At 51.1% G+C, this 13,174-nt stretch overlaps 1 protein-coding gene across 1 annotated transcript in view; it reads right to left on the bottom strand.

Moving 5' to 3' along the window:
* LOC137347196 (sodium/hydrogen exchanger 1-like) overlaps positions 1–13,174 on the bottom strand; it is an 85,965-nt gene that overhangs the window by 27,198 nt on the left and 45,593 nt on the right. The window contains 6 exon segments of the mRNA XM_068011411.1: positions 443–532; positions 1,978–2,174; positions 3,342–3,559; positions 10,780–10,826; positions 10,828–10,913; positions 10,916–11,030. Of these exon segments, the coding sequence (XP_067867512.1) occupies positions 443–532; positions 1,978–2,174; positions 3,342–3,559; positions 10,780–10,826; positions 10,828–10,913; positions 10,916–11,030 (753 nt within the window).

Here is a 13,174-nt window from a genome sequence, read left to right as displayed (position 1 = left end):
TTCCCAGCATTTAGAATTTTTTAAAGTCCAAAAGTGGAAAACCTCTCACTTCCCCACACTGAACTCCATCTGCCACAGTCTTGCCCACTAACAATCTATAAGAACATAAGAAATAGGAGCAGGAGTAGGCCATTCAGCCCCTCAAGCCTGCCCCACCATTCAATAAGATCATGGCTGATCTGTCCCAGGCCTCAACTCCTCTTTCAGGCCTGCTCCGCCTAACCCTATCAATGTCCCTTTGCAATACGCTCTATGTGTATTGCAATACAAACCATGGATTCCCCCCCACACTCTTCACTGCAATACCCACCTCTACACCAGGGATCCCCCACAATATACTGACTGCAATACCCACCTCTAAACAGTGAGACAGGGGGGCACAGAGACCAGGCATTTAAGGTGACAGATAACTGAACACAGAGAGCACTGGCACATTCCATACCTGTGTGTGGATTTCCTCATTAATGGAACGTTTGGAATCTTGCTTTTTCTTCACAGCGAGCAATTCCACCAAAGGCCGAATAGTCATCCCCTGCCAGGCAGAGAGAAGCAATCAGCACCACGCACAAATACCTTGCATGTGGAGTCAACCAAAGCGCCACAGGAATCAATAGTTAAAAGGATTTTGGCTGATTTTCTGTCTGAGTCTTGGAGTCACCACTAGTGGTTTCATTTACAACAACTTGCATTTATATAGTACCTTTAACATCGAAAATGTCCCAAGGCGATTCACAGGACCGATAGCAAACAAAATGTCAACCAAAAGCGTGGTTGAAGAGATAGGTTTTCAGGAGCATCTTTAAGAAGGAAAGCAAGGTAGGGAGGCTGAGAGGTTTTGGGAGGGAATTCCAGAACTTAGGGCTCTGAAGACACAGCCAGCAATAGGGGAACGATTAAAACTGGAGATACTTAAGAGGTCAGAATTCAACCCCTCAAGGCTCCAAGATCAGATCAGCGGCAGATCTCCAATTTGCAGTTTATGGAACACAGAGACTGTTACTCATACTCATAAAAAGGGGAATTACCACTGCAATTAGACAAGAATAAATCACAACTATTCAGGCTCACTATCTCTTCCTGCGGCGCCCCAACCTACGGCTGCTGCAGCGCCCCGACCAATTACCAACAGTGATGTGACCAGTGAATGAAGAACCATGAGATTCTAAACTCTCGCTGACCAGCTACACCTGTCAGTTTGGTCGGGGCAGGAAGATTTACACTGAAGGATTGTCTAGGCCCACTTTGCACCCTCCATAAACTGGAGCTCATCCAAAGCAATGCTACCTGTATCTTAACTCAAGTCCCGTTCACCCATCACCTCTGTGCTTGCTGAGTTCCTGGTTTGGCAACATCTCAATTTTAAAATTTGCAACCTTGTGCTCAACTCCCTCTATGGCCTGGCCCCTTCCATCTCTGTAACCTTCTCCAGCACTACAACTCTGAGATCGCTGCACTACTCTAATTCTGACCACCTACACATCCCTGATTTTCATTGCTCCACCACTGCCTCAGTCCCAGCTATGAAATTTCCTCCCTAAATTTCTCCGCCTCTCTACCTCTAATTCGCTTAAGGTGTTACTTCAAACTTTGGCCAAGCTTTCGGTCACTGTACTAATATCTTCTTGTGTGGCTCAGTGTCAAATTTTGTTTGATAATTGCTCCTGTGAAGTGCCTTGAGATGTTTTATTACATTAAAGGCCACTATAAAATTGCAAGTTTAGTTGATCAGCTGGAATCCTCACAGCAGAGAAATAGCAAGGGGCGCTGAATCACTCTAGCCTGCCAAGCCCCAGCACTCACGCGAAGAAACAGACATGCCCCAGCAAACACAAGGAAACAACGTACACACCCAGCACACACACACATGCAACATACAAGCCCCAGCATACACATGGAGACAACATACAAGCCCAAGCACAGAGGCAATATATAAGCCCCAGTGCACACATGGAGACATAAACTAGAAAGTAAACAAACCTGAACGAAGACAGTGAAGAATATGACTGTGATAATGGCGGTGAGGAACAAGGCTCGAGGGAACGACTTACTCAGCAGATAGCCAAGTGAGAAGGCAATGGCTCCTCGCAGCCCCCCATACGAGATTATAAACTGGTCTTTGGGGGTGAGTTTCACAATGCGAAATCTGTTAAGTATTAAAGTGAGACCCAGGACGCCTGAAAGAAAATTGCAGAGTTATGGGCACAGTATCTTACTGCACAGTCCCTACCATAGTCTTCCCTCTTTGGGATCACCTGAGAATGTAAAAGTCACAGGTGTGAAATTTTGCTCAATGGTAGCACTTTTGCCTCCGAGGCAGAATTTCGTGGATTTGAACCCCACCCCAAAGACGACGTCACAATCTGGAGGGGGTCTGGAGGGGTGGGGGCAGGGGGAGCGGCACATGAATGCATGCAGTGGGGACTGTGGAGCAGCGATGGGAAAGCGTATGCTCCTTTCGTGCAACAGATGCTGTGGCTCCTGACATTTTGTTTCACAAAAATAATTTGCCGCTGAATTACTTGTTTGCTAATACAGTGATTACAAGTTGACAGTAACAAGATTGGGCTCATTATCAACAGCTGGTACAAGTCCTAGGTGTGAAGGCATTTGCAAATCCTTGGAGCAGTGTCATGCAGAAGCTCACTTCCTGCACCATTCTTTGCCTCTCTGAGTTCTCTTTCAGCATTGATTTTCTCAGATCAGATACTCCTGTCAAGTTCTATTTTCTTGCCATGTAGGCTTGAAGTTATAATAATCATTTCTTTGATTGATTTGCTTCCTTTCACCAGTTCAGTTTCTCTTTGCCCATAGCATCAGGGTTTAGAGGCTGGGTAACCAGTGTACTCCAACTGGCTGCTCAGCAGCACCAAGTGGTAGAATGGGGGCATACATGGGAACAGTGATGCTCCGTCTATACTATTCCATCAAACACTCCAAGGTTTAGCAAGTGTTAGGTACAGAATAAAGTTCCCCCGACAATGTCTCATCATAAAACTCCCAGGGCAAGTACACCACAGGTGAGATACAGAGTTAAGTTCCCTCCATGCTGATCCAAAACAAACTAAACCAAAAGCACCCGCTACCAATTTAATTGTGAATTCTTCTATTGCTGACAGTCAGTCTGTATAGGATCAACAATGTGTTTTTGATTGAGGATCTTCCCTTTCCCTGATAGCCCTCCAGCCTTGACAAGCAGCACTGGGATGTTGGGGGAGGGGGGGGGGGGGGGGTGGTGGAGTGGGGAGGTGCTGACATTGGGGCCAAGGGTGAGGCTGCATCAAGCTGTGCAACTGGATACTCAGTCATTGCCAACCAAGTGCGCAGTACCTATGGGGTCTTACCTAGGACTCGAGCAATCAAACAGAATATCAGCGTGCAGCTGATGAAGATCCAGTTCCATTCGTGCTCACCAGCAAGCGTGGACACGCCCAGGAAGATGAAAATGAGAGTCTCACTCACACTGCTCCACATCTTCAGGAAGTATTTGATGGTGGTGTGAGACTTATGAGAGATGTTTGCTTCCACATAAGGACGCATGACCACTCCACAGGCAATGAGGCTGCAAAACACACACAGAACATACAATGCAACTAGCAGGAAACTCTGCCCACACACATGCTGCCCCCGACAGTCTTTCCAAACCAGGCACCAGGACACAGAAAGAAATGTACAGTGCAAGAGAAAGAAGAGTCCATCTCACGCACCGTCAGCAACATTCTGCCATTCCTCTCCCTCAAACCCACCCATCACCCTGGGAACTGTCTGCCCTTCTGCCTCTAAACATGCACATCCCCCGCCATGTCCTTCCTCCCTCAATACTCCTCCCAGAATAATCTGTCTTTATCTCCACGATCCCACCAACGCTGCTAGGAACAGCCTGCCCCTTCCCCTTCCCCAAACTCACCCCCTCAGAAAAGTCTGCCTGTTCCCCATTCCGACCTCCCTCCACAGGAACAGTCTGCCCTTTCCTCCAAACCCACCCCCTCACAACTCCAGATCCACAGTAATGTGGCTGACTCTTAACTGCCCTCTGAAATGGTGCTGCAAGCCACTCAATTGTATCAAAACACTACAGAAAAAAAGCACTGTGCGTGCACCTACACCACAAGGACTGCAGCAGTTCAAGAAAGCAGCTTACCACCACCTTCTCAAGGGCAATTAGGGATGGGCAACAGATGCTGGCTTTGTCAGCGACACTCACACCCCATGAATGAATAAAAAGTCTACCCTTTCCCCAACTTCATCAGGAACAGTCTGCCCTACCAACTCCAACACCGACCCCCACCCCCCGGAACAGTCTGTCCTTCCCCACCACCAGCAGTAAATGCACACCCCCACCAAGTACCAGCAATTACAGTAGCCAACACATCAACAACATTCATTAACCATTGTAGGAAATGCAAATACCTTGATTATTTTATGGGATGCAGAATTGTATTCAACCACAATCTGTAACCTCATGGCCCAGCATATCCCCCTCTTTACCATTTCCATCAATTAGAATTAGAACATTACAGCGCAGTACAGGCCCTTCGGCCCTCGATGTTGCGCCGACCTGTGAAACCATCTGACCTACACTATTCCATTTTCATCCATATGTCTATCCAATGACCACTTAAATGCCCTTAAAGTTGGCGAGTCTACTACTGTTGCAGGCAGGGCGTTCCACGCCCCTACTACTCTCTGAGTAAAGAAACTACCTCTAATATCTGTCCTATATCTATCTCCCCTCAACTTAAAGCTATGTCCCCTCATGTTTGCCATCACCATCCGAGGAAAAAGACTCTCACTATCCACCCTGTCCAACCCTCTGATTATCTTATATGTCTCTATTAAGTCACCTCTCCTCCTCCTTCTCTCCAACGAAAACAACCTCAAGTCCCTCAGCCTTTCCTCGTAAGACCTTCCCTCCATACCAGGCAACATCCTAGTAAATCTCCTCTGCACCCTTTCCAAAGCTTCCACATCCTTCCTATAATGCGGTGACCAGAACTGCACGCAATACTCCAGGTGCGGCCTCACCAGAGTTTTGTACAGCTGCAGCATGACCTCATGGCTCCGAAACTTGATCCCCCTACTAATAAAAGCTAACACACCATATGCCTTCTTAACAGCCCTATTAACCTGGGTAGCAACTTTCAGGGATTTATGTACCTGGACACCAAGATCTCTCTGTTCATCTACACTACCAAGAATCTTCCCATTAGCCCAGTACTCTGCATTCCTGTTACTCCTTCCAAAGTGAATCACCTCACACTTTTCCGCATTAAACTCCATTTGCCATCTCTCAGCCCAGCTCTGCAGCCTATCTATGTCCCTCTGTACCCTACAACATCCTTCGGCACTATCCACAACTCCACCGACCTTCGTGTCATCCGCAAATTTACTAACCCACCCTTCTACACCCTCTTCCAGGTCATTTATAAAAATGACAAACAGCAGTGGCCCCAAAACAGATCCTTGCAGTACACCACTAGTAACTAAACTCCAGGATGAACATTTGCCATCAACCACCACCCTCTGTCTTCTTTCAGCTAGCCAATTTCTGATCCAAAGCTCTATATCACCTTCAACCCCATACTTCTGTATTTTCTACAATAGCCTACCGTGGGGAACCTTATCAAACGCCTTACTGAAATCCATATACACCACATCCACTGCTTTACCCTCATCCACCTGTTTAGTCACCTTCTCGAAAAACTTAATAAGGTTTGTGAGGCACGACCTACCCTTCAAAAACCGTGCTGACTATCGCTAATGAACTTATTCTTTTCAAGATGATTATAAATCCTGTCTCTCATAACCTTTTCCAACATTTTACCCACAACCGAAGTAAGGCTCACAGGTCTATAATTACCAGGGCTGTCTCTACTCCCCTTCTTGAACAAGGGGACAACATTTGCTATCCACCAGTCTTCCGGCACTATTCCTGTCGACAATGACGACATAAAGATCAAGGACAAAGGCTCTGCAATCTCCTCCCTGGCTTCCCAGAGAATCCTAAAATAAATCCCATCAAGCCAGGGGACAAACCCTGGTTCGATGAAGAGTGCAGGAGGGCATGCCAGGAGCAGCATCAGGCACAACTAAAAATGAGGTAGCAGTCTAGTGAAGCTACAACACAGGACTACTTGCATGCCAAACAGCAGAAGCAGCATGCAATAGAGAGGACTAAGCGATTCATAGAAACATATAAAATAGGAGAAGTAGGCCATTTGGCCCTGCTCCGCCATTCAAACAAGATCATGGCTGATCGCCTAATTCAGTACCCGATTCCCAATTTCTCCCCATATCCCTTGATCCCTTTGGCATTAAGAAGTATATTGATCTCCTTCTTGAATATATTTAGTAACTTGGTTTCCACTGCCTTCTGCGGTAGAGAATTCCATAGGTTCACCACCCTCTGAGAGAAGAAATTTCTCCTCATCTCGGTTCTAAATGGCATACCCCATGTCCTGAGACTGTTATCCCTGGTTCTGGACTCCCCAGCCATCGGGAACATCCTCCCTGAATCTAGCCTGTCTAGTCTTGTTAGAATTTTATGGGTTTCTATGAGATCCCCTCTCATTCTTCTAAACTCTAGTGAATATAGGCCTAGTTGATCCAATCTCTCCTCATACGTCAATTCTGCCACCCCAGGAATCAGCCTAGTAAATTTTCTTTGCACTCCCTCCATGGCAAGAACTCCTACCTCAGATAAGGAGACCAAAATTTTTAATTAGAGTCTAGAATCAAATTAGTGTTGAGCGAGATATAATTAAAGACAGACTAGTAACTGATAGTTGCACCATGTGAAACTTCAGTTAATCATAACAACAAAGGAATGTAAGAACATAAGGGCGGCACAGTGGCGCAGTGGTTAGCACCGCAGCCTCACAGCTCCTGTGACCCGGGTTCAATTCTGGGTACTGCCTGTCTGGAGTTTGCAAGTTCTCCCTGTGTCTGCGTGGGTTTCCTCCGGGTGCTCCGGTTTCCTCCCACAGCCAAAAGACTTGCAGGTTGATAGGTAAATTGGCCATTATAAATTGCCCCTAGTAGAGGTAAGTGGTAGGGGAATATAGGGACAGGTGAGGATGTGGTAGGGATATGGGATTAGTGTAGGATTAGTATAAATGGGTGGTTAATGGTCAGCACAGACTCGGTGGACCGAAGGGCCTGTTTCAGTGCTGTATCTCTAAATCAAAAAAAAATCAAATCAAAACTACACACAATACTCCAGATGTGGTCTCACCAAGGCCCTGCATAACTGCAGTAAGACATCCTTGCTCCTGTACTCATATCCTCTTGCAAAGAAGGCCAACATACCATTCGCCTTCCTAACTGCTTGCTGCACCTGAATGCTTGCTTTCAGCAACTGGTGAACAAGGACGCCCAGGTCTCGTTGCACCTCCCCCTTTCCCAATCTATCAACATTCAGATAATAATCTGCCTTTCTGTTTTTACAACCAAAGTGAATAATCTCATTTATCCATGTTAGACTGCATCTGCCATGCATTTGCCCACTCACCCAACTTGTCCAAATTATATTGGAGCCTCTTTGCATCTTCCTCACAGCTCACAGTCCCCTTTAGCTTTGTGTCGTCTGCAAACTTGGAAATGTTACATTTAGTTCCCTCACCCAAGTCATTAATCTATATTGTGAATAGCTGGGGCCCAAGCACTGATCCCTGTGGTACCCTGCTAGTGACTGCCTGCCACCTGGAAATAGACGTGTTTATTCCTACTCTGTTTCCTGTCAACCAATTCTCAATCTATGCCAGTATATTACCCCCAATCCCATGTGCTTTAATTTTGCATAATAACCTCTTATGTGGGACCTTATCAAAAGCCTTCTGAAAATCCAAATACACTACATCCACAGGTTCTCCCTTATCTATTCTACTAGTTACATTCTCAAAAAACTCTAGTAGATTTGTTAAGCATGATTTCCCTTTCGTAAATCCATGCTGACTTTGTCCAATCCCATTTATGCTTTCCAAGGTGTTCTGCTATCACATCTTTTATAACAGAGTCTAGCATTTTCCCCACTACTGATGTAAGGCTAAATGGTCTGTAATTCCCTGTTTTTTCTCTCCCTCCCTTTTTTAATAGCGGGGTTACATTTGCCACCCTCCAATCTGTAGGAACTGCTCCAGAGTCTATAGAATTTTGGAAGATGACCACCAATACATCCACTATTTCCAGGGCCACTTCCTTCAGTACTCTGAGATGTAGATTATCAGGCCCTGGGGATTTGTCAGCTTTTAACACCATTAATTTCCCTAGCATTTTTTTTTTGCTAATACTGATTTCCTTCAGTTCCTCCCTCTCATTAGACCCTTGGTTCCCTAACATTTCTGGGAAGGTATTTGTGTCCTGCTTTGTGAAGACAGAACCAAAGTATGTGTTTAATTGTTCTGCCATTTCTTTATTCCCCATTATAATTTCCCCAGTTTCTGACCTTAAGGGAAATTTGCCTTCACTAATCTTTTTCTCTTCACATATTTATAGAAGCTTTTACAGTCAGTTTTTATGTTCCCCACAGGTTTACTCTCATACTCTATTTTCCCCTGCTTAATCGACCTTTTTGTCTTCCTTTGCTGAATTCTAAATTGCTCTCAATCCTCAGACTTGCTGCTTTTTCTGGCAATTTTATATGCCTCCTCTTTGGATCTAATACTATCCCTAATTTCTTTTGTAAGCCACATTTGAGCCACCTTTCCGGATTTATTTTTGCACCAGACAGGAATGAATAATTATTGTAATTCATGTACACGTTCTTTAAATATTATCCATTGCCTATCCACCGTCAACCCTTTTATAAAGTTTTCCAATCTACCATAGCCAGCTCGCTCCTCATGCCTTCGTAGTTTCCTTTATTTAGATTCAGGACCCTGGTTTTGGATTCCGCTACTTCACTCTCCATCTTAATGAAGAATTCTATCATGTTATGGTCGCTCCTCCCCAAGGGGCCGCGCACAAGATTGTTAATTAATCCTTTCTCATTGCACAATACCCAGTCTAGGATAGCCTGTTCTCTAGTTGGTTCCTCAACGTATTGGTCTATAAAACTGTCATGTACACACTCCAGGAAATTCTCCTCCACAGTATTATTGCGAACAATCAACGGATCAGTTCTGCAGTCCTGCCACATCCAGTTGCGAATGGTGGTGGACAATTAAACAACTGACAGGAGGAGGAGGCTCCACAAATATCCTCATCCTCTACAATGGGGGAGCCCAGCACATCAATGCAAAAGACAAGGCTGAAGTATTTTCATCCATCTTCAGCCAGAAGTGCCAAGTGGATGATCTACCTTCGCCTCCTCCTGAGTTCTCCAGCATCACAGATGCCAGTCTTCAGGCAATCTGATTCACTCCACATGATATCAAGAAACTGCTGAAGATACTGGATACTGTAAAGGCTATAGGCTCCGAAAACATTCCAGCAATAGTACTGAAGACTGATGCTCCAGAACTAGCTGCATCCTTAGCAAAGCTGCTCCAGTACAGCTACAACACTGGCATCTAGCCAGCAATATGGAAAATTGCCCAGGTATGTCCTGTGCACAAAAAACAGGACAAATCTAACCCGACCAATTACCACCCTATCAGTCTACTCTTGATCATCAGGAAAGTAATGGAAGGGGTCATTGACAGTGCTATCAAGCAGCACTTGCTCAGCAACAACCTGCTCAGAGACGCTCAGTTTGCGTTCCGCCAGGGCCACTCAGCTCCTGACCTCATTACAGCCTTGGTCCAAACATGGACAAAAGAGCTGAACTCCAGAAGTGAGGTGAGAGTGAGTGCTCTTGTCATTAAGGCAGCATTTGACCGAGTATGGCATCAAGGAGCCCTAGCAAAACTGGAGTCAATGGGAATCAGGGGAACATGCTCTGCTGGTTGGAGCCATACCTAGCACAAAAGAAGATGGTTGTGATTGTTGGAGGTCAATCATCTCAGTCCCAGGACATCACTGCAGGAGTTCCTCAGGGTAGTGTCCTAGGCCCAACCATCTTCAGCTACTTCATCAATGACTTTCCCTCAATCATAAGGTCAGAAGTGGGGATGTTTGCTGATGATTGCACAATGCTCAGCACCATTCGTGACTCCTCAGAGACTGAAGCAGCCCGTGTCCATACGCAGCAAGATCTGCACATAAATACTGTGGCTACAAGAGCAGGTCAGAGGCTGGGAACTCTGCAGCAGGTAACTCACCTCTTGTTTCCCCAATGCCTGTCCACCATCTACAAGGCACAAGTCAGGAGTGTGATGGAATACTCTCCACTTGCCTGGATGGGTGCAGCTCCAACAACACTCACGAAGCTTGACACCATCCAGGACAAAGCAGCCACCCCATCCACCAACTTCAACATTCACTCCCTCCACCACAGATGCACAGTGGCAGCAGTGTGTACCATCTACAAGATGCATTGCAGCAACTCACCAAGGCTCCTTCAACAGCACCTTCCAAACCTGTGACCTCCAACACCTAGAAGGACAAGAGCATGTGAACACCACCACCTGCACGTTCCTCTCCAAGCCACACACCAGCCTGTCTTGGAACTATATTGCCGTTCCTTCACTGTTGCTGGGTCAGGATCCTGGCACTCCCTCCCTAACAGCACTGTTGGAGTACTGACACCCCCAAGGACTGCAGTGGTTCAAGAAGGCAGCTCACCACCACCTTCTCTAGGGCAATTAGGAATGGGCAATAAATGCTGGCCTAGCCAGGGATGTCCACATCCCACAAATGAATAAAAAAAAGTATTATCTGCTCAGCAGCTTTGGGGACACTTACGCCATGATTCCTGAGAGATGGAAGGTCTCTGAACACAAGTATGCCATTGTAGCTGTAGAGAAAAACAAACAGAGGCTCGATAACACGAATATGCGATGTAAAGCGGGAGGTGAAGGCAGCGATAATTCCAAACAAAACCCCGACAAGATGCCTCCGAAAGCCACTACGAAGAAGGACAGGATTCCCAACACCACCTCCTTGATGCCGATTTCTGGAGCAGAAACATATTCATCCAAGAGGTGATAGAGCACCTGCATAATTAACACACAAACACACACAGAGCAAGTTACATGGCTCAGGATAATTGTACAATCGCATGGTAAGAAACAACAGCCACCTTAGGAGAAGGAGTTCTACAACAGAGACAGTTTATGTAGCTCCCTCAGAGTTTGGACCAGGAGATCACAGAGTTCCGTTCAGGGAGGATGGTCATAAGAAAGGGAGTGCATATGTTGGGGAGGGTGTTGGGCATGGGAGATTGATTGGGGGGGTGGGGCTCGGGTGCGGAGGAAGGGTAGCAGGACCAGGCACGGCGGAGGGGGGGGGGGGGGGGGGGACGGGTAAGAGAGGGTAAGACTATCACCCGGATGCAAAGGGGGAGGGAGGTTTGGGGAGCGGGTCACGGGTGTGGGGAAAGGGGAATCAAGGGCGGGCTCAAGCAAGGGGGTTGGGGGGGGGCGGAAGGGCTTGGGGGTGGGCTGGGGCAGCGTGGCTCATGAGTGGGGCACAGGCACAGGGGGAGCACGGGCACGGGGATGAGGGGGCACGGGGACCGGGGGTGCACGGGGACGGGGGGCCCACAGGCACGGGCCGGGGAGGGGGGGCACAGGACGGGGGGGGCACAGGCACGGGGGGGGGGCACAGGCACGGGGGGGGGGCACAGGCACGGGGGGGGCACAGGCACGGGGGGGGGGCACAGGCACGGGGGGGGCACAGGCACGGGGGGGGGCACAGGCACGGGGGGGGGCACAGGCACGGGGGGGCACAGGCACGGGGGGGCACAGGCACGGGGGGCACAGGCACGGGGGGCACAGGCACGGGGGGCACAGGCACGGGGGGGGCACAGGCACGGGGGGGGCACAGGCACGGGGGCGGGCACAGCACGGGGGGGCACAGGCACGGGGGGGCACAGGCACGGGGGGGCACAGGCACGGGGGGGCACAGGCACGGGGGGGCACAGGCACGGGGGGGGCACAGGCACGGGGGGGCACAGGCACGGGGGGGGCACAGGCACGGGGGGGGCACAGGCACGGGGGGGCACAGGCACGGGGGGGGCACAGGCACGGGGGGGCACAGGCACGGGGGGGGCACAGGCACGGGGGGGGCACAGGCACGGGGGGGGCACAGGCACGGGGGGGCACAGGCACGGGGGGGCACAGGCACGGGGGGGCACAGGCACGGGGGGGGCACAGGCACGGGGGGGGCACAGGCACGGGGGGGGCACAGGCACGGGGGGGGCACAGGCACGGGGGGGGCACAGGCACGGGGGGGCACAGGCACGGGGGGGCACAGGCACGGGGGGGGGCACAGGCACGGGGGGGCACAGGCACGGGGGGGGGCACAGGCACGGGGGGGGCACAGGCACGGGGGGGGCACAGGCACGGGGGGGGCACAGGCACGGGGGGGGGCACAGGCACGGGGGGGGGCACAGGCACGGGGGGGGGCACAGGCACGGGGGGGGGGGCACAGGCACGGGGGGGGGGGCACAGGCACGGGGGGGGGCACAGGCACGGGGGGGGGCACAGGCACGGGGGGGGGCACAGGCACGGGGTAGGGCACAGGCACGGGGGGGGGCACAGGCACGGGGGGGGGCACAGGCACGGGGGGGGCACAGGCACGGGGGGGCACAGGCACGGGGGGGGGCACAGGCACGGGGGGGGCACAGGCACGGGGGGGGGGCACAGGCACGGGGGGGGGGCACAGGCACGGGGGGGGGCACAGGCACGGGGGGGGGCACAGGCACGGGGGGGGGCACAGGCACGGGGGGGGGGCACAGGCACGGGGGGGGGCACAGGCACGGGGGGGGGCACAGGCACGGGGGGGCACAGGCACGGGGGGGGCACAGGCACGGGGGGGCACAGGCACGGGGGGGGCACAGGCACGGGGGGGGCACAGGCACGGGGGACAGGGCACGGGGGCACAGGCACGGGGGGGGCACAGGCACGGGGGGGGCACAGGCACGGGGGGGGCACAGGCACGGGGGGGGGCACAGGCACGGGGGGGGGCACAGGCACGGGGGGGGGGCACAGGCACGGGGGGGGGCACAGGCACGGGGGGGGGGCACAGGCACGGGGGGGGGCACAGGCACGGGGGGGGGGCACAGGCACGGGGGGGGCACAGGCACGGGGGGGGGCACAGGCACGGGGGGGGCACAGGCACGGGGGGGGCACAGGCA

This window comes from Heterodontus francisci, chromosome 31 (assembly GCF_036365525.1).
Source record: "Heterodontus francisci isolate sHetFra1 chromosome 31, sHetFra1.hap1, whole genome shotgun sequence".
Lineage (NCBI taxonomy): Eukaryota > Metazoa > Chordata > Chondrichthyes > Heterodontiformes > Heterodontidae > Heterodontus > Heterodontus francisci.
The sequence above is the reverse complement of the archived record's forward strand: the minus strand, read 5'-3'. Positions and strand labels throughout refer to the sequence as shown.